The sequence below is a fragment of the Marmota marmota genome, unplaced genomic scaffold (assembly GCF_001458135.2).
Source record: "Marmota marmota marmota unplaced genomic scaffold, marMar, whole genome shotgun sequence".
Lineage (NCBI taxonomy): Eukaryota > Metazoa > Chordata > Mammalia > Rodentia > Sciuridae > Marmota > Marmota marmota.
The window spans coordinates 1499245-1522227 of NW_026000016.1; the positions used below are offsets into that span (position 1 = coordinate 1499245).

The following is a 22983-nucleotide window of genomic DNA, read 5'->3' on the forward strand; positions in this document are numbered from 1 at the left end:
TGTTCTAGGTCCAAGCAATGTGAGCTATGGGGTCAGATTTTATCCTATTCTAAAAATAACTTTTTACGGATGATCTTGGGTACATCAGGATAGAATTGGAAAACTAAGGAATTCATATACCAAGAAGACTTCTGAGGCTTCTTCCAAACAATGGAATTTTGTAGTCCTATGCAATAGGAGGTTGAACACTGGCCCACAAAGATACCTAGGTTCTAATTCCTGAAATCTGTAGATGCTTCCTTACAAGAAAAAAGAATTTGTAAGTGTGATTAAATTAAGTATCTGGGGAAGGAGAGATCTTCTAGACCGACCCTCAATGTAACACAAGCAACCTTATAGAGGGACACAGAGGGAGACTTGACTATGTAAGGGTGATATGATAACTGAAGCAACAGGCTACATTGCTGATTTCATGGAGCAAGGGACCGCGAATGTCTGGATGCAAGGGGAGCAGCTCTAAAAGCTGGTGAAAGCACGGAATCAGGCTCTCCCTTAGCGCTTCTGGAGGGAGCATGAGAAATGCAGTCATCTGGATTTGGGCCCATTGAGGTCAATTTCTTCCAGAACTGTAAGAAAATAAGCGTGTGTTGTTTTGAGCCACCAAGTTTGAGGTGATCTGTTGCAGCAGCAGCCATTGGCCAGGTGCTTAAGAAAAAGAAATCAGGTTCTTTGGTTCATAAGCCCATGGGAAGCTATTCTAACAGATATTATGCTTGTGCATATGAGCTTCTCTCTAGAAAGGAAAATCTAATAATCTAAAATCTAATAATCTAATGGGAATATTTTTGGAGGATGTGACTCTTGTCCTGGATTCCAGGGTGGCTTTTTGATCTTGTGTTCCTTTGGAACACTTATCTGTGCTTGGTGACTTCCTTCTTATCTTGTGAAGTGACAGTCCCTGACGGTTCCTTTATTCTGTTAGGTTCTATTTTGTTTGGTTCTATTAATAAAGGGAGAATACAGGGGTGCCAGAAGATTACATGAGATTCTCAAAGAACTTCTGCTTTCCACCCCTCCTAGGATAATTATTCTCATTGTTAAATCGAAAAGTTGGGGGTGGGGGAAAAACTATCAATACAGTAATCAGAAAATATAGAAACACCTACTGTCTTGAGGAGCCGGTGTTGGCTCTGGTTGTAAGGTTTTTCCTGTAAAACAAGAGAAAAATAGATATAAAATGTACTTGAACCTCTGAGATCACAGATCCTTCTATTTTCATGGGTCAATATTGTTAAAATCTTAACCATTCACACCCCCGACCCCTTCCACTGCCCAATTCACTTTTGTTGAGAGAATGAAAATGAAGGAAAAGAGAATGATTAATTAAAACTTAAATAAATTTAGGTACAATGATGGACACCAGAAATTGGAAGATAGTTTCTAGGCACATGTGGTAGGTTATAAAGGAAAGAAAACAGCACAAGTTTTAAAGTCAGGAAGGCTAGCTTCAAATGCTAAGCCTGCATTTAAAGTGTTTATTTTGTCAGTTTCTAAAAGGGATCAGTAATATGTATAAATAGGTGGGGTAAAATATGTGAGTTATTGGCATGCAGTAGACACTCAATAGACATTAGTTTTCCAGTCAGATATCTTATAGTTAGCTGTGAAATCACTTACAATTTCATTATTTGAAACTACTCAAATGTGAACTATTTATATATAAAATATGAATACATTTTCTTCAAAGAATCTTATTAAATGTATGTTTTACTAAAATTTAAATAAGTTAATTTTCTGAGTAGTTAATAATATATCTGAAAGGATACTAGCCGTTGGCATCCAGGAGACCTTTTTAGAAATGTGGTCCCTTGTCTCCTCTGTTTCATAACTTTAAAAGCACTCTCTAAACAGAAGAAGTAAGGAAAATAAACAGTGAGCAGGGGCACTGTGGTGCCCTAGCAGCAGAGTGGTGCGGTTGCCACCATTCCCCAACAGCAGAGGGCGATGTAGTTCCATTTATCTATTTAACAAAGGAAGCTGGTGTAGATTTTTGTTTCAAGGGTAGGTTTGCTTGCTTGTTTGTTGTATGTTTACCTTAACATCAGAACCTGGATCCTCTGACCTCAGTGTTTGACTTGGATGTGTGGAACTTCCTGAGTTATCATCATAACGTGGATGGTCTAATGGTGCTTGTTCTTAATGTTGACTATTTGGCTGAGAAATCAATAAACTACTCAGGCTATTTGATGACTAGTGCAGAAGGTCAGAGGTGAAAACCAAAAAGGAATTTCACTGCCTTTTCATGACTCTGCTTCCTAGTGCAGGACACCCACCCACTTCTGCTACTGTAGAACCTGGGGTAGAATCAGAGCTGCTTGTGGGAATAATTTTGGAGGATGTGACTCTTGTCCTGGATTCCAGGGTGGCTTTTTGATCTTGTGTTCCTTTGGAACACTTATCTTTGCATTCTTTTCCTGTGAAGTGACAGTCCCTGACAGTTCCTTTATTCTGTTAGTTTGTTTGGTTCTACTAATAAAGGGAGAATACAGGGGTGCCAGAAGATTCGTTCTCCAATCTCAGAGAAAGGGGAGGACAGTTGATCATACCTTTTTGTATTTGGCAAATCCAGTTGTTAAGATGTTCACAGTTAATATCATTCCAGGACATACCAGGCTCACCCTTCAGCTCACCACAATACTCAACATTTTGATAATTATTAGGTTCTCCATAAGCCCAGTTTTCATATGAAACCTGTATTAGAAATATTAGATTTGATCTTGGCCAAAACGCAATGCTATATTAGGAACATGATTGCAACGATTAATGACTTGTGTCAGGCCAGTGTCAATCATCTATCCAAACAGAAAAAGAAAGAAATACTTGCATTTTTCATCCCCTTGTTTATTTTTTCACCAGAGGTTTGATTTGAAAGCAGTTTATGAACATGAATGAGAAAAAAAATAGCTTTTATTACATGGAAACTTTTGAAGTTGACTAAAGTAGGCAAATGATTTTTATGACATTTCCTTTGCTCTCATTAAATAAAATGAATCCAAGGGACACAAAAAGTGGGATTTATATATAGGAAAAACTTAGCAAAAAAATTCCACTTCTCTATATGTAAAGCTACTAAAAACCACTCTTAAAGGATAATATTTCAGTGAGTTGGTGGAAGCTTTCTTTTTATTAGATGGGTAGGATAAAGAAATGCAATTAATTCTTCTTACAAAGAAAAATACCTATAAAATGTTGCTAACAGACCAACCAAACTTTGCCAAAATGAACAGCAGAAATCAATGAAAGCCCTGCATTTAGGTTCTCTTCAGAGTTTTCATTATGTAATCAGTGCCCACAGGGTTTTAGACTAAGGATTATGAACTCTTTTCCAGAGATATAAATATAAAATCCAGATATCCATGGAGCCATCAAATAAACCATCCTATGTACCTTGGAAAGTTGCTGGTAGGTTACAAGAAGAGACAGAACTGAGGTTATACAAAATAATTTCCTGTGACAATTAGAAGGGATAAATGTTTCCAGCAAGTGCCACAACCTTTCATTTCTCCAATTCTGAGAATAGAGAAATCTGATAAACCCTAACTATTATTAATGGGAATGTAAAAACTTGTGCCCAGTTCTGCTGATCCAGAAGGGACTATATAACACTTGGAAATTTTGTATAGAATGAAGACATTTTGTATTACACTGATGCAGTGAGTTTTTATTCTTTTTTTCATCCAGTAAATGACAGGATTGTTTTGGGTTAACAGGAGAACTATTTACGCAAGAACAGGCTACTGGTCCTCAAATTATGTTTATTTTGCATAGAAAATTGACTCTAACTATCACAATAGGATGTCTTGCTGAAAAATTTGAATTAAACCAAAGGATAGCATCAAAATAAGTATGTGGATAGGTAAAAAATGATACATTAAATTACTCACAGGAGAACCATCACTCCAGGTGAACCCCTCTGAAGGACTTCCATACGTCAATCCAAGCCAAAACAGTTCATGGTAGTTTCCACTAGTCCTAACAAAGCATAAATAAAAAATGGGATTTCAAGAAACAAGTTCAATCATCTATAAGGACTTACCAGATTTGAAAGTTACTCCCAAAATATAAATAAGCTAACAATAGTCACGTAAAAAGATTTAACAACTAAATTTAAGTTCTGTAGAATAGATATACATTTTGGTACAACCCATAAATATACTGAAAATGGCCAACTCATTGAGAAGACATCCTTGCAAAGCCATGAAAAATGGTGATTTATTCATTCATTCAATAAATGTGTATTGAGTGTTTTCTAATTTGTAGGGCAATTTATCACTGGCTTTCAATTTCTAAAATTAAAGGAATTCGAACTAAAAGTAGATCAAAAAGGGCCCATGGATTGGGGACCTCAAGCAGGTGTTTAAAGTAGCTTCCTGTACCAACGATTTCAGAAAAGTAAGCATTTTCTCAACAATGTGAGGAAACATTCACCTTGACCTGAATTTTACTGAGCACCAGATAGGAATTGGTAAAAGAAAAGCCACTCACGTGATTAATCGCCATATTGTTTGCTGCTCCTCTTTGTTATTGATGCTGGCTAGCTCTCCACCCAGAGCTCTACAAAAATCTCGAGATTCAAACCACGTTTTCTTCTCATGTTTTCCTTTTGCAAACAGCTAAAGATATGATTTCAGAAACCATTTTACACTTCATGGCTTATTAAATCAAGAGAAACAATCATCTTCCTTTGATGGGATTTCATTTATAGAAAAGCTAAACATTGTAATATCCCCAAACCATATAATTTTCTTCATGTAAAAACAACTTATGAGTGAATGTTTGGATAAGAAAACTTGGAGGTGATTTTTTTTTTGAGAAAACCTTACAAAATAAAAGCATTTTATTAGATTAAAATATTTCATTAGATTAAAATCTTGGAAGCCTACGGATTAGGTACATAGCTCATTGTAGAAGAAAGAGTTAATTTGGTTAAATGAGAAAAGAGGCATAGAGATGCAAAAATATAATTTTTTTGGTACAGAAAAAACAAACATGAATAAGGAAAGCCTTAAGGAAATGACCTCCCTAAAATTGTGCCATAGTTTGTTATCCTGTTTAGCTTAAATAATGAATAACCTCACAATCTCCCAAAACTTTATTGACCGTCTCCTTCAAAACTACCTTTCTTATTTCCTCATACTTGCACATTTTAACAACTATTGGAGCACATGCAAGGACAGACAGTCATCTGGCAGAAATTAGTTACAAGGTAAACTACATTTAATGGATGTCATAATTTGGAGACTATGTCCTTTTTTCCCAGAGAACTGCAAATAGAGCTATGAAATGGGATCCACAGAGACAATCTGGATCAACCTACCAGTATGGTAATAGTACAGGAATTTATCATAGCCACTGACTTATAATTTTCATTCATTGTTCTTCAAGCACATCACCCTAACAGCCTATGGGAAAAGGGATTTGCTTTGAATGGACTATGGCTGCCCAGATTGTCATCAAGTAATGTGAGAAAACCTTCACCTTGACCTGAATTTGACTAGAGCAGGTTTCCACATCAGTAGCTCCTATGACTTTCAAGTCTCCAGTGAGCATTTCACCTTGGTAGACTCTGATATCAGATTTTATTTTCACCCCAAATACAAATTGCAGAATCACATCGGTTACACATTCACAATCAAATGTATGAAAGATGATATGTCATGAGCTTTGTAATGTTTTGAACAACCAATAAAAAAAAATAAAGATTTTATTTTCTTAAAAAAAAATTACTACCAGCTGAATTCTGTCAGTTCTCACATCTTAATATTTACAAAGATGGTCTATGTATGTCCAAATAATGCCTACTCCAACCATGTCTAAAACCTCAACATTTCTAGTAAAACACATATACTGATCCGTTGAACAGCTATTTGAATATTGTCTACTGGAATTTCTAGTTCACTTCCCAGATCTGGATAATTCCACTGCTTCTCTCAAAAAAAAAAAAAAAAAATCTGCAACAAATCTCCATAACCTACCAACCACACTTGGACAAAAGGAAATAAATAGGAAAGAATCTGACCTTTATGTAGTGATGAAAAATCTCCAGCAGTAACAATAAAATACTTGATCAGTTTGTGTTAGCCCTCAAATAATCCAAAATCCCCTTCTGTCTTGGCTCAATATATTCTCTCCTATGTAAATTACGCTTTAAACCCTAACAGATCTACCTAGATTGACCAACTCACTGGTCTCTATTGCTACGGAGGCAGGAAGATAGACCATGCCCAGACAGGTAGGATAAGGGCCTCAGAGGTGAGAAGGAGGGAATGAGAGCTTGTCATCCTAGGAGACCTCAGGCCTGGAGAACATCTTGTCACTGCCCTTGACAGCTTCAACCACAGTGGCTCTTCCTCAACTACTACTACCCCTACCCCTACTCCTTAGCAACAGCTAACTACGAAATTTCTAAAGCCCCCTCTTGTGCCGACAAACTCTCACCCCACCCTCATGGTAATAAAGGCTTGAAAACTACTCGCTCAGGATTTATTGAAAAAGACAAAATGGAACTGAACGGTCCTTTTCTGAATCCTATACCCTACCAATCACCTATAGGGACAGAGTGAGCCCATCAAAACCCCTAGGTGACAAACCTGTTGGCAACCCTTTCTTGGAACTTCTCCCTCTTTGGGAGCCCTGCTTGCTTTCTATTACTGTAATAAATCCTGTCACTTTGCTCTCACCCCTGTGTCCACGGATTTCATTCCTTTACTTCATGAGACAATCTACCCATCCACTTTCCATCCCTACTAGTGGGAGTGACCAGCTTAACTCGCCATATCCTTTCTTGAATTAGAGGATACTAAACTTCATTCTGAAACAAGTTTTTGTTTTTCTTTAATGCTGGGGATGGGCCTCACACATGTTATGCAAGTGCTCCATCACTGAGCCACATCTCTAGGCCTGACAGACATTCTTCATTAGTCTTGCCAAACTGACTTACAAGGCATGTCATGACCAATTGCCATAAAAGAGGTCATGACAGCAGGACAATATGTTAAGTAGTAGATACATTGCTATATTTGCCTAAGTGCGACTTTCCCTAGAAAGGATATGACCAGAGAGACAGAGAGAGAGACAGAGAGAGAGAGAGAACCCCCAAATTCTTAATTCATTGGGGTTTAATTTGTCTGTGCTTTTGTTTCTATTTCTGTTTGGCCAATGGTTTATTTTGAACTTGACTCTATCAGGAAGAAATAGATGGTCCAATCTAGGAATGTGTAAAATAATAGTAGAATACTGAACTGTCATTTAAAGGGCACTGAAAGACCATGTGCCCCTACTTCTCAATGACTTTATCTTCCATCAGTAGATCCATCAGGTATGAAATCAGAAAAACCTAAGTACTTTCTCTTGAATACCTACATGGCACTATTGTAGATTAGTTTGCCAATTCAGTTAGCTTAGGCGTCAACAGCAGGACAAAAACGAGGTGCAACAGGATAGCATGAGGGGGAACAAAGCTTCTTACCAAGATGAAAAAAATTAGGAGCTCACAATAGGATCAGAAAACTAGATAAATAGAGAAAGGCAGAGAGGGGGTGATAATGACAAGGCGGGTTAGGAAAGACTTCTACAAGTTGCATTTGCATTGTTGGCTGCGTTTATTGGTCTACATAGGCCACTAGCATCCACCCAAAGGACACCCAGGCCCTTTCTAGATCAATAAAATCAGAATAAAATTTCTAGGGTGTATGCTTTCTTTTTCTCTAATTTCTTAGGTGAGTCTTTGGGCTGATGGATATTTCAGATTTTTTTTTTTTCCAGATTCTTGATTAGCTTAGTAAGTGATGCTTACCTTGAAACACAAGCTTGTTTTACTGGTGGAACCCCACTCCTCTGGACATTTGGGCTCAGGGGTTGTCGTGGGCTCTGGTGGCCGAGTTACTCCTTCTGCCCAGTGCTTGCACACAAATTTTGCTTTTTCATCACATTTCAAAACATCCCATAAACCCCCTGCAAGCCCAGTTCTCATGGCAACACATCCTGCCTTTCGCCCTGCATTAAACAGATGAAGCAGAATTCAGTCTACAGGAGCCGGCTGCAGGCCTGCCACCCACAGCAGCCCATTCCAAGCTGAGAGTGAGGGTGCTTGCTCAAACCTTCACAGGGTAACACAAGGTAGGAGAGCACTACTGGAGCATTTAGCCGTTATTTGTTCTATTTGAACCATCTCTGGTCTTTTATTTATGTGGTCTCTATCTCCAACGGAATTATGATCTTAATTGTAGAAAGTTTTAGAACATTTTGAATTTCTAACATCCCACACATAGGCATGTAAAGATACAATATTTTTAGTATGATCAAATGTGCCACAATGACAAAAGAACTGAGTTAATGTTCCTTCCTTCCTTCCTTCCTTCCTGCCGGCTGCCTGCCTACATTTCCTTTTTAGTTCTTTAAGAACTTTTTCTCCCCTTAGGTCCTTGTAGGTCTCCAAGGCTGAAGTTGTTTACAGACTTCAAAACGAGATACTCCTGAGGATGGAGATTTTCGATAAGTTACTCAACCACTGTGAACTTGATTCTTCATCTTAAAATGCGCTTCACAGGGCCTAGCTGACGGGGTTGTGATGAATGCCAGCTTTAATAATTAAAGAAGTACATAAAGTAAAATGATGACTGTGTTCAGCAGGGGGAAGGAGGATGAAGGGTGGTCACTTATAGAGAGGGGATCAGACATATCATCAAAGAGAGTCCATAGATCACAGGATCACCAATCACAGAGGACCTTATCAACACAAAGATCTGGAAAAATGGGAACTGACGCACCAACCTTCCCCAGCCATAGTTAATTATAACCTTTTAAGAGAATGATGGTTTCAAGACCATGTCACACCTACCCCTTGTGACCAGGTCGTCAGGACCCTCACAAAGGGTATTTGCTGAGAGTTATACAAGGGGTACTAAACCTCGTAAGGGGAGAATGTAAAACTAAGGCAAGAACACTATACTCTATGTAACATTCATTCCACTTTTCTAATAAACTTCTGTGCAACTCGAGTGAAATTCTTCCTTTAGGATTTGAAAAACTGGTGGCTACAGACCCCTGTGGCTGCTTTGGCTCCCGGGGGGCAGGTCCCCTCTGCAACAAATATACTAAGCTTAATAGTCTACCATTCTATTTCCTAGTGATGGTTATTTCCAAACAGTAATTAACTAAGAGCTCTGAAAACATCATAATTTCTTGCTGCACCAATGAGCTGATATTTTTTATTAATGGTATTTTAAAGATATTTAAGGGCTTATATATAATTCTCATAACTCTAAAAAGATAAATATTATCCAGAATGTTTTCTCTTAAATACCTGATGTCCTGACACCCCAAGAGATTTCTCTGAGTCCTACAATAATCCCATCCCCTTTACAGTCCTGAGTTGGAACCTGATTACTTTGGAATACAGGAGAGCTAGGGCTGTAGCAGCCCACCAACTCCCAGAATCAGTTCATCCTAGCATGAGGGGAACCTGCCCGTCCGTTCTTGCCTGCTCTTCTCAAAACTGTACATTCAAGTCAAAGAGGTCAACATTTCCTAAAGGGGAACCACCAACCTTCCATCAAGGATTCCCTATAACAATGGTTGCAAATGAATTGTACCTCCAGTTTGATCTGATTTGGAGGAGGGGAGCACTAGAGTTTGAACGCAGGGGCACTTTACTACTGAGCCACATTATCAGAGTATTACTAATTTGCTTAGAGCCTGGCTAAGTTACTGAGGCTGGCCTCAAACTTGAGATCCTTCTGCCTTAGCCTCTTGAATTACTGGGATTACAGGCATGCACCATTGTGCCCAACTATAGTTTGACCTGTTTTCATTCCCCTCAAAGACATTCTAGGATTAATCTTGCATAATCTTACAGCTAAATGAGCAAAAGAGGCAAAGTAAATGTAAAGAGTAAGAAGGACCATTCCTACCAAGATTTTTTTTTTAAATACACATTCAGTTCTTAATATCCTATCCAGTAACTGTAAGACTGAGCCACAATCTTATTATTTTTCATAAAGTTCAATAATTTAATAATTATACAAGAATTGCACCATTCAGATTATTGTTTTTCTTATTAGAAGCTGAGGGAGAATGCAAGTTAAAATAACTCCAGGAGATTAGGGTGTATTATTAGATCACTATTAGATCGATAAGTTACTTAACTACTTTGTAGTAAATACACACCCTTGGGCTATTGTTTTCTTTCTTAGCTTCTGACCCAGGAACATGAAATACTTTTTATAAAGGATGTTGAATTTTTTGTGTTTTGTGGAATAAGATAGGATGGATAATAAAACAGGCAGTTAAGGAAACGGGCCACATAAAGACTTCTCTAAATGTAAAGGCCACTTCATGAGATTAACTTGTAAAAGCATGACAAACATTCCAGCTAAATATGTTCTTAGACCTAAGTAAAGGTTACAAACTCAAAGGCTAACTAATAGCCTTGGCACTTTTCCAATACCTGATTGACATAGATTTTGACCATTTGGTACTTCTTCCATGCCTGATTAGCACAGACATTGATCAATGCCCTTAGTTATATACAATGCCAATAGTTACATAAAAACCCCTAGACTAGTGCAGTTAAGTAGCAACCCTGAACGGGTCCCCTTTCACCTTGAGGGAGCTCTGTCTTCCTTTTTCCTCCCTTGAATAAATTCTACTCTTTTATGCTCAGCCATACAAAGGGTTACACATAATCACACATTCAAGATAGTAGAATAATGAATTCCACATAAGCATTGTTTTTACCCCACGGCTCAAGAACAATATTTCTCTTTACAGTTGCACTGAGAAGTTGTATATCCATTGAATAAAGGTTCACGTTTTCAGAAAAGTTCACTATTCAGAACATTTGTGACTCCTTAGGATTTCATAAGTGTTTTTCAAATAGACCAGTACCAAATAAACCAGCAATTTCTCTCTTCCTTCTTTTCCTTAGAACACTGCAAACTCATTGAGATTTAAAAAAACAAAAAGGAAAAAAGTAAAATATAAATACTTCCTGAAAACACAATTAATTTCCATTGTCTACTTGGAAAGGGAGAAGTAACAGGTTTTGTTGGATGGATTCATAGAATGAATGAATCCCTGAAAAAAGGCAGGGCACGTACCTGGCATATCTGAATTCCAGTGGGTGAACCGCACCTCCTCCTCCACTGTCCACTGAAAGGTCCCTTTGTTTTGTATATCCGAAAGTCCTGTCCAAAAATATTTTTCAGGCCTCAATCCAACCAAACTAGTCAGGAATGCTTGTTCATATCTTTAAAATAAAAATTAATATTCAACTAATCTTTAGAAACATTTATATGAATGTTTAAAGTTATCAACACGAAAAGTATCTCACTTATGTTTGAGCTATGCTGTAGTTGGTAATGCAACCATATTGTGTTATATTTAGGTCACTTAAATTATAAAAATCGCCTCTTCAGATAGGTAAGTTTACAAAGGAAAAATACAGAGCTGAGTGGATAAAATCATTCATATATAACTAACATCATTACCCCTCCTCAAAATACAAAGGAAGGTGCTATATTCATTTTTTAAAGGTTTGTTTAAACAATTATTTCAATTTTGGGGGGCTGGATTTATGGCTCAGTGGTACAGTGGTTGCTTAGCACGTGTGAGGGACTGGGTTGGTTCCCCAGCACCATATAAAATAAATAAATGAATAAATAAATAAACAAAATAAAGTCATTAAAAAAGTCTTTTTAAAATGAAAAACAATTATTTCACTTTTTAAATAGGCCAGACACTCCACTCAATTCTTGATTAAGCAAGTAGAGGGATAGTAACATTATTGAAGATGTTGCAAATGGAATAATCTGTGAGGATTTCTCCCTCAATTTTATTTCTCATGTCTCAACTCTGAAAGACAAAATTGTTAAGAAATAGAAGCAAAAATTCAGTCTCTACCAGGAGCTGGAGGCAGAACACGAATTCTAACACTTTGCCTTTGCGTTCTCATCCCTGGTATTGGCATCACTGGGCAACAATGCAATTTGTTTGGCAAAGCAACTGAAGTTTGTCTTAATTGACAGATGGCAACACAGACAGAAATCTCTCCTTGGAACAAGAGAGAGTTTTCAGGAAGAAAGAGAGAAGGAGTTGACTTGAAAAAGACCAGAGAACGGATGTGGAGAGATGTAGCAACAACAGAACATTTATTTGACCATCATCTTAATGATTTCGTGCATCAAATAGGACAAACACAAATTCCAAATGCAGTTTATTTTTCTTAAATATCCAAATTTTTTTGTAGTTTAAAAAATACTTTTATTATGTACTAAGGAATTTATTGCCATTGAGATGTTGCCTGAGTTTCATACACAGAGATTGCATTTATTTTTAAATAAAATTACATAAAAATAAATAACATAAATACGCATTTCCTTGAAAATTCTGTGACTGTTAACATAAAATGTACAAGACCCAAAGACAAGACCAAATGGAATTACAACATTTCAGCTTCTGAAAACTATTTCTAGAATAAATGAATATACAGAATATCCAGATAGAATTTGTGTGAACAGAACTCAAGAATTATGGGAAAATATATTGCAGAAGACCTGCAGATCAAGTACCTATACCTTATGATTGGTTCTGAACATGATGTAGATAGAGTTTTTGACCTTTTTCGAGCTTACTGATACGAAAAGAGTATTTGTTAATTGGAAAAACTGCAATAAAGAAGTTAAAATTCAAATCAACAAGAGTTAGTGGGTTCCTAAATATAAATGTCACCAAAAACACAGAAAAACTAACATAAAATACAGTGAAATCTTGTACATTGTTCTTCAGTAGACTAATAAATCAGTGATAGTGCAGATACGAACCATCCCTATAGTACTTAAAGACAGGCAGTTTATCTTCCCTGTCAGAAGATGCAAAGTATCTTTGTTCTGATTTTCAGATGTTGCATCATGAGTGTGCCATGATGTATTAGCATTTAACTATCCATGAGATGAAGATATAAGTTGAAATACAGTTGTTCTATAAATACTGAAAATATTATAACAGTCATTTTTACCATTGAATTACATCCCCAGTCTTTTTTTTTTTTTCTTTTTTTTAAACAGGGTCTCACTAAGTTACTTCAGGACTTGCTAAATTGTTGAGGCTGACTTCAAACTTGCAATCTTCCTGCCTCAGCCTAAGTCACTGAATTACAGGCATGTACCATTGCATCCAGCCTATGAAAGGATATTTAATATCAGCACTATTCCTTAGACTTTTTATCGGGTCTGCTTTGAAAGACCAATAAGTATAATTTCTTTTTTTTATGTTTATTAATACTCAATAATTTTTGCCTCTTGCTACAAATAAAATAGATATTCTTAAGTTTCTTTTAATTTTCCTGGGCGCCCCAATGCAAGGCTCTACAAAGAATTAAATGAAGAATGAATAAGTAAAATCTGAAAGACAGATTTTTCGTTAAAGGTTAAACGTTATATAAAATCTTCTATATCTATTTTATTTTCTTGACCTGCAAGACCATTAATGAAGTAAAGGAAAATAATGGAAGGATGGAAAGACTGAATAAATTATTCTCTATGATACTATGAGAGAGAAAGAGAGAGAGAGAGAGAGAGAGAGAGAGAGAGAGAGAGAGAGAGGATTTTGTCCTCAATTCCAAGCTCATAATGCTTGCCTTATAGTAGGTCATAATAACTCCCTCATTCCAGAAGGGTCCTGCCCCCATGCCCTGGAGAGAGGGGCACGGAGTAGCCAAGAGGACTGTGAACAGCAGACCTTGCTGAGTTTTCCCACCCAGTCCTTTAGCAGTCATGCCTAGCCAAGGAAGTCTCTGTTAAAAGCACAAAAGGACAGGATTCAGAGAGCTTCCAGACAGCTGGACACATTGAGGCTCCCAGAGGGCAGCAGAGCAAGAAAGGCTTAGGAGTTCCATGCACCTTCTCCCACACCATACCCTGTGCACTGCTTCATGAATATCCTTTATAATAGCCTTTTCAATAAACCAGTAAATGTGTTTCCCTGAGTTCCCTGAGCTATTCAAGCAAATTAATTGAACTTAAAGAAGGAACTCCTACACAGCCAGTCTTTCAGAAGCACACGTAAAACAACCTGGGACTTGTGAGTGGCATTTGAAGGAGGCTGGGGGACAGTCTTAGGACCTGAGTCCTCAAGCTGTGGGCTGACTCCATCTCCAGGTATATAGTGTCACAGAAGCACTCTGTATTGTGAGTGTCTATCAGGAGAAACTGAGTTTGATTTGGTCTTTCCTTCTGTATCCTCAGATTCAGACACTCTGTGCTCTTTTTTGGTGGAGAAAGTGGCAGAAATAGAAAGTGGAATTTTGAGCTGACCAATTTTACTTACCTTTCCTGTTTTAAAATTTTGACATTTAGTAGATCAGAGAAGAGTTAATTCTAAAACTACATTCATTAGATTATTAGTAAACTGTTCTAAATATTGCTTTATAGTACTAAAAGTAGCAAAATATTTTATAATGTTTGCAACTAATATTCAAATAAGAGTATTGTTTTTAATGGTTTTCTGTTTATAAGCCATACCACAAGGTCACACATGATTCACTCAAAAATTTAGAGCATACTGATATTTCAGTTTTCAGGCCTTTTTGAAAACTTTTCATTATTTGACTATATTTTAAAATAAAATTAAAATAGTGACATACCTGTCTTCAACAGTTGTCAAATAAGCTTTCTCATTTTGGCATGTTTGGTTGGCTTCTGTAAATGTTGAAAGTGTATGTCCAATCAAATAGCAGTAAAAGCCATGCCTTTTCCAGCCCTATTAATGTCATCAAGCAATGGAGAAAAAAGCAGATTATCATGCATATATGCTAGAAACTATATTATTTTAGTAATCATTCTATCATGAAACACAAATTAATAAATAATAGAAATGTCTAAAGAACATAAACCTGAAGGTCTTGAAATGCAACAAAAATCATATACATGATTAAACATATACATATATTTAATCATGTATATGATTTTTGTTGCATATATTTAAACATATATATGATTTTTGTTGCATTTCAAGTGGGATTGAAATATTTGTATATATATACATATATTTAATCATATATTAAAAACAACCCAGTATTACATTGTCTGTCACATAAGAAATTGTAAAGGGTGGTAATTCTCTTCAGTTCTTATGTGTCCTTCAACTATTTATGAAATAGTCACTGAAGAAACTGAACAGACCAGCTAAGATTTCAGTTCAAAAAAAGTTAACCACAGAAAATAATTCGGGAAACAGCAAGTCTGGCTGTCTATAGAGGCAATTACCAATGGTGAAATAAAATCTATATCATCTGATCATAGGAGAGCACTCATTCAACCTCAGGCAACACAACTTGATGTGGCTCCTCTCCCATACATCAAATGGGGTAAATACATAACAATAAATAAAAAAAATCCATACTAGAGTTTGACAGGAAGAAGAGGAACTCTCTAAGAACCAAATATAAATAGAATATTAAAAGATAAATGGAAAATAGTCTATTGGTGTATCAAATCCAGATTCAGATCCAAGGGGGTTGGATATTCCTGTCCATACAGAATACAACATTTGTTTTTTCACCCACCTGAGGCAGGGTGTTGGAATTGAGGCCCCTCTATGAAGAGGAGTCTCCTTCTGTGAATGGAGAACTAAAAACTCTAGCCACAGAAACAAAACATGACTAGAGCCTTGTCATCTGCTTGGGGTTCTGGGTATTAGAAAAAATATTCTTCAGTTTGAAAATAAATGCCAGGTCTGCACCAAGATGGATGCCAGTTCCAACTCTACACTATTCACATTGTATGAGATCCATGGCCAAAGTATTAAAGTAATACTTGGTCTACAAAGGGGGGTTTTCTTAGGCATTGAAGGAAGTAGAGTGCAAAATAACATGCAGCAGAAAAATTTCCACATACTAGGTCATCTGAGATGATGACACTTGGGGGTAGGGGTGGGAACAGTGAACCCCAACTCACAATTAAAAAATTACAAACCAATCAGTGCAGTGTGGCACAGGCCTGTAATCCCAGCCACTTGGGAGACTGAGATAGGAGGATCCCAAGTTCAAGGCCAGTCCCATATACATATATGGAAAAAGTGACTATGGATAGTTTGCTATGTGCACTTGAGGTTATCTACTGGAAATGTTCTGGACAGTTCACAGGATCATAGACTCTTTTTTATGTTTTTTTTTCTTTTTGCCAACCTTTTTTAAATTTTTTTTAGTTGTTGATGGACCTTTATTTTATTCATTTATTTATATGAGGTACTGAGACTTGAACCCAGTGACTCACACACGCGAGACAAGCCCTCTACCACTGAGCCACGACCCCAGCCCCTCGGTTCATAGACTCTTGACATCTGGATGTCACTAATTCCTATGACCTGCCTTCGTATCATTGCCCTCATCAGGCTCCATGAGGAGTTTTATTCCCTGTTCTCTCGTTCAACTCTCATGACATTCTGAATGGAACCACTGACCATGGGTAGCCCTATATTACCTGCAGAGAATTTCCAAAGAAAACTTTCAACATTGAAACATTTTGGTTCTGCAGAGAACGAAGAATTTCTCCTACAAAGTAAAGCCAACTATATCAAATAATATTGACTGATCATTGTGTATGTTCCATACTTACTTTCCGGCAGCCTGTTTCTGCTTCCTCTGTTTCTGGAGCTTGGGTTTGTGATTTCATCTTACAGATGTAGTCAAGTGGCTTCTCACAGGCCCTATCTGCCCAGTACCCATCCTTAAGGGAGCACAGAGAAAAACAAATGATTATCTGTTCTTTGATGCTATTTTCTTGTAATTGTGATTCCATAAAGGAAAACTAAGATCCAATGATATTAAGGGACTACGGCAGCTATAAAAGGGAAAGGAAATTTCATGGTTTACATATAAACAGCAAATTGAACTCCAGCTACACAGATGTAAAGAGACTGTGTGGAGGGGGGTACCATTTATGACCCAGCAATAGGAACTTATGAATATTAGCTAATGGTTAGTTAAGTTTATCTTTGGGAGCAAAAAAAAAAAAATCTTTCTGGTCTTCTTGAAAATGTCACTTGGCAATACAATTGATAGAAACTCAAGAAACTAAATCTGAATCTTGGCTCAATTTTGATCTATATCAAATGATCTCAAATGGAAACACTCTCACCAAACATACGCAATAAGAGGGACAGAAGGAAGACTCTGCTGACTTCTCCCAGATGTCGGTAAAGTTGCCTTACCTTCCCCTTCATCACAACGCAGTCCTCCTGCCTGTTGTTCTCATGGCTTGGTTCTCCACGAAGCCATTTGGTAAATGTTACAGGGGTCCCGTCACTCCACTCAAAATACATTTGAATCTTGAGGTCATTTAAGCCAATCCACAACTCATCATTTGGCTCTAAACAGGAAGAAAAATACAAAAGTAGTATATACAAAGGTTGCTTTCCAAAGGTCAACAGGGTATGGGGAAAGGAAGGCAGTCTGCTTTGTCAACACAACTAGACTCCCTTGATATTGTCACTGTCATAAAATGTAATCCTTTGGAGTGTTAATCTGACCTACATGCTGAAGACTCAGATGTAAACCACATTTCATGTTGTCAGTTGTAGGTTGTGTAATGTTTTCTTTGCATTGTAAATATGACTTTGAGTTTTTTAGTTGTCACTATTACAAACTATGTCTCCTGGGAGCTGTGAAAATGAAATTAATGTAGGTCTATTATTACACTCTATCTTGTGAAGATGCTTGTTTGCTACAAATAATTTTCCTGCCAACAGCACTTACATCGTTGGAAATATGGTATTCAGTGCATAAAAACCTATTTGACTAGTATCAAATCTTATGAATATTTTTAAATAATAAATTTAAAACCAGTTCTATTTTACTAATTGTTGGAATTGAGAATATTTTAGTTGCTTTTGTTAATTGATCAATCACTTTATTAAGAGTAACAGTGATAGAAACATAAACTGAGGAGACAGACTGGTTTCTGACAATTGGCATTTAGTTATTAGTCTAGAAATATAAATGACTTTATAATTATTTTCATCATGAAATGTCAAGAACCACTAGCAGCACTCAAATAACAAGGTTAAGATTTAAAATCTGATCTTTTTTTCAAATTATATGGAAATCATTGCTGATTTGTATAAGGAGCTACCACCATTCTAATAATTCTAAATATCGCAACAAAAATGGGGAAAAAAGTTGCAGTAATTGAAGATATAAGTTTCCATGCCTGTAAAAAAAATAAACATTTCCAAACAAAACAAATTAAAGAATCTATAATTCAATAGCTATCTAATTTGCATAACTGAAAGTCTCATCATGAATATTTGATAAATGGTCTTTCCATGGTTAAAAAATATTTCAAAGGATTATAAAGATGATGTTTGATGGAAAATGAGAAAATTGCCATATGATATAAGAAATTCCCTAAGTGGTTAAGTTTCTTCCTCCTAAAAGTTGTCATTCAGCTTTGCTTTTGGAAAAGTCCTTGACTGGCCTCATGCCAGCGCCGGCAGATGTTTCCAGAGCCACAAAGCATGAATGACAGTGCCCGGATGGCCCCCTTTTCCTCTCACTTGGAGTGGCAGATCATGCTCTTTTGAGCAACAAATATAGGTTTCAAAGAGACCTCATGCGTCCCCTAAGGATTTTAGTTGAAGACCAATGTAAGTTTCAACTCTCAAGTCCCACAATTATAATAAAGTAAGTATCAAGAGACTCCTACAAACATATTTTGTCATGAAACTGTTCTCCCCCTACAGCTTTTGTAATTCCTAAGCACAGTCATCCTACAAAAATATACAACACGTGAGTGGAAAGTCATTAGGCTAATTTTTATAAATCAGTTAAGGGAGTTGTGTTAGTTGGGAAAGGCATAGCTTATGGGTGCAGGTCCCAATGTATCCACAGGCAATATTCTTCCATAATTAAAATAAAATTAAAAGAATTCTGAAGACTTTTGATTTAAAAGTGGCAATCTTCATTTTGTAACTTTCCTTTACCTTTATCAAGATGATTTTGTTTTATTTTTTTTTAATTTTTTTATTGTTGGTTGTTCAAAACATTACATAGTTCTTGATATATCATATCTCACACTTTGATTCAAGTGGGTTATGAACTCCCATTTTTACCCCGTATACAAATTGCAGAATCACATCAGTTACACATCCATTGATTTACATATTGTCATACTAGTGTCTGTTGTGTTCTTCTGCCTTTCCTATCCTCTACTATCCCCCCTCCCCTTCCCTCCCCTCCCCTTTTCTCTCTCTACCCCCTCTACTGTCATTCATTTCTCCCCCTTGTATTATTTTCCCCTTTCCCCTCACTTCCTCTTGTATGAAATTTTGTATAACCCTGAGGGTCTCCTTCCATTTCCATGCAATTTCCCTTCTCTCTCCCTTTCCCTCCCACCTCTCATCCCAGTTTAATGTTAATCTTCTTCTCATGCTCTTCGTCCCTACTCTGTTCTTAGTTACTCTCCTTATATCAAAGAAGACATTTGGCATTTGTTTTAAATAAGTATATATTGTATTACAATGTTGTAATATTATAAATATTATATATTTTCTGGTTTTAATAATTCTTTTTTAAAAATAAAAACATTTCTAAATCACTTACTAATTCTCAAGCTGAATTTAAAAGCAACCCTGGTCATCCAGCTTCCCACAATAATTATGGCAATAAAAACATGATTCTCTTATTGCTCAGTCACGTTATAGAAAGTAGACAAGATCTACACTGCAGCCCCTGAGCATTCTAACCTACCTGTCCCCCACTGATTCGTCTGCAGACTTGATGATGATAAGTAACTGTTTTTCAGATATATCCCTCGTGATTTCATTATCACTTAGTCTAAATTTCCCAGGGGAGGTAAACATAGAAGAATTAAGAAATTGTTTATAGGCAGCAGCAGGCAATTTTCTCAGTACCACCCTCAAGGAGGTGTGCAAGGAGAATGGTTTCCAGTGGACACAGTTGGAAGAAATAACAAGGTTTGGGGACCTTTTAAATCTTTTCCTGTAACTACTCGAGTTTTTTCTTATCTACTTGTTAATTGCTTTTTCTCCCCTACTACTGCCATCCATTTCCAGGCTGTATACATCAGCAGCAGCAACTCTGTCACCACCATCCACTTCCTCTTGTTTTGCTGGGTGGAAATGAAGAACAGCTGCAGCTATTCAGCAGCCTCATCAGTGGGAGATGAAAATGATAATCACTTAATCAACAAGAACTGCAGAAGGCCCATGATTGGTATGTATGTTGTTTCTTAGCAGGCTCTTCTCCAAGACCAGGATTCCCAACTCATTTTACCCATCTTTTATTTCTGCTTAATACATTTTCTAAGCACTTTTAAAAGTATTCACCTAGATTGAGACATGAATTTCTTTAAAAGGCTCAGGCCAACACCTAACCACTCAAAAAAAACAAAAAAATGTTCGTTTCTCCTGCTATTCAACATCCTAGCAGCCTTAGCTGCATTAATAAAGAAAAGAAAATCCAAAGTAAGAGACGGTGCACTTAAAGATGTCTCTTGTGAGATAAAATATGGGCCTTAAAAAAGAAAATACATACATACATGCAAGTAATTCCAAAAGTTAGACATCATTGAGAATTTTAAGGGAGACATCTCTGAATCCACCCTCTATGTGGGAAAATAATACTTAAAAACTATCCATAATTTGATGACATATTATGAGAAAAATAATTGAATTACCACTTAGTGATAAAAATCCTTTAAATTACTATATAGTTTTTGCACTGTGGGCATGATTAGCCTTTACTATTCAATCTATACCTTTAATTTAGTTATTAATTTAAATTTAAAATTTAAATTTAAAAGTAACATTTCTGATTAATTTTTCAGACACTGATGGAGAGGAGAAAGGGTTGTAGCTCAGCTTATCATCAGTATAAGGTTTCTCACCATATCCCAGCTGGGAGAAAATGAAATCAAACTCCTCAATGCTGTGGATACTTGCAAGGTCACCACCTTCCTTCCGACATGCAGTCAAAGCATCCCTCTGGATTTTCTTCTGTTCTCTGTGAATCTTGTAACAGTTGCCTGCATATGGCCACCACTGACTAGGACACTTAGTAGGCACATCACTTTCTAGAAAAAAAAAAAAAGATGGTTTGGAAGGCACTTAAAAGAGAAATTTTGTCTAAAATTATAATAATATTTTCCAGCATTCTAAATATGTGACAGTTCATAGTTGTAGGCAAATAAAGGTAATATTTATTTTTCACCTTTGGCATATAGATTCATAAATGATAGGCTAGACATGTTCCATTTGCCTTACTTTCAGACAAAAAAAGTGAATCCATCTTTAATGTCAAAGGGGAAGTCTCTTTAAAAATGTGTACCTGTCACAGGACCACAGTAAGATATAGTAGACTAATTTTACCAACATCTTAAAACATCAGCAAACCTGTACTAAGCTTCTATTATGCACAGTTTAAATGCTGGAAGCCTGAAAGTGTTGACATAATACATCCTCTGGAATATTTCAATGTACCTTTTTCTTCATGGACCTTAGGGAGCCAATGATTCTTCAAGGAGGGCAATGCTCATAAGGTGGGCATGAAAAAGATTTGCATTGAGGCAGACCCATCAAAGAGCCTCTGCAACTACAGTAGCATGAGCCAGCCACCTGCACTTCTGAACCCATCCCCCCATTTACTCACTCACAAAAGATGGTATGTTGTTGTGATAAGAGAGCAATAGAAATTCAGAAGTCTTTCAGGCAGAACCTGAATTTGCCATAGCTGCATGATCTTAAGCAAGTACACATACATGAACCAAAGTAATCACGTGTAAATATTTTTAAACAGTATTACTCATACTAATGTTAAATTACTGATTCTTTTGAAATAGAGATGATGTTCTTACAAATGACATACACTTACTAGTTAAGAAATCAGTAATCAGCACTGTATTATTGCTATGGATAGCTATGGTCAAATTTATAATTTTAAATGTTTACTCTTATAGAAATGAGCCAGGGCAAGTAAAGAAGCTTGATGGCAGACTCACTTCACGCATCCCTGTATGCCCTTGAACCTGACATAGGGCCTGGAGCATGGTAGCTATCACGAGTGTTGGACAGGAGAAAAATTGAAGTTGTATTTGATATATTTTCACCATTCTATAGACACTCTTTAAAACTGCAATGTACCTTGGCTAGAAATGGACTATATGATCAAATAAAGGTCAATTTATATATTTAAGCTTGATATTAAATGTTCTCAAACGTGCACCTTTAGCAAAATGTTCAATTCGGGAGACGTATGTAGGTCATTCTTTTAAAGAGTCGATCCCATTTTCTCTAAAAGCAGATAGTCTTGGAAACATCTTTGGTTAAGCCCAGGATTCTGTGCAGTCTCAATTTAAGAAAATAGATAATACAAAGCCCTAATGCTGAATTATTGTAATAGAAGATGCATATGTTAAAAATTCTATTCCCTCAATGCAGTTTAGATTCTGTATACTTCCAGTAGTAACAGGGGAAAAAATTTAAAGAAGGAAAGAAAAAAAAAATTTTTTATTTTTATTTATTTTTTTTGTTAGCATGGCTCTGGAGCCCTCTGGTGGGATATTTTAATTTTGCTGTCTAAGAAACAGAAGATAATGTCAGCCAATGCTGAGGACTTTAAAACCAAAACAAATGACCTTTAAATATATTTTAAAACATGAAAACAGCTGGGCTAGGCAGTGGTACATGTCTGTAACTCTGGAGGCTAAGGCAGGAGGATCGCAAGTGCAAAGTCAGCCTCAGCAACATAGCAAGACCCTGTCTCAAAAATAAAATAAAAAGAACTGGGGAGATATCTCAGTGGTAGAGCATCCTTGAGTTAAACCCCCAATACCACTAAATAAACAAACATGAAAACAACCAACTCAAGTAAAATGAAGAGGAGTTCTCTGGGGCAGGATCCCATAAAACATCTCTGTTCCTCAACAGGAGCATTGCCTATGATGTAGACCACAAATGTAAGCCACACAT

At 36.6% G+C, this 22983-nt stretch overlaps 1 protein-coding gene across 1 annotated transcript in view; it reads right to left on the reverse strand.

Annotated features, from left to right (window-relative positions):
* The window catches only part of Mrc1 (mannose receptor C-type 1), an 86781-nt gene that overhangs the window by 28345 nt on the left and 35453 nt on the right, over positions 1-22983 (reverse strand). The window contains exons 7-16 of the mRNA XM_015483400.2: positions 20904-21089; positions 17209-17366; positions 16614-16724; positions 14642-14757; positions 11100-11248; positions 7796-7995; positions 4486-4613; positions 3885-3972; positions 2547-2691; positions 1107-1148 (exon numbers count right to left, since the gene is read on the reverse strand). Coding sequence (XP_015338886.1) covers positions 1107-1148; positions 2547-2691; positions 3885-3972; positions 4486-4613; positions 7796-7995; positions 11100-11248; positions 14642-14757; positions 16614-16724; positions 17209-17366; positions 20904-21089 — 1323 coding nt within the window. The remainder of the gene's footprint in view (positions 1-1106; positions 1149-2546; positions 2692-3884; positions 3973-4485; positions 4614-7795; positions 7996-11099; positions 11249-14641; positions 14758-16613; positions 16725-17208; positions 17367-20903; positions 21090-22983) is intronic.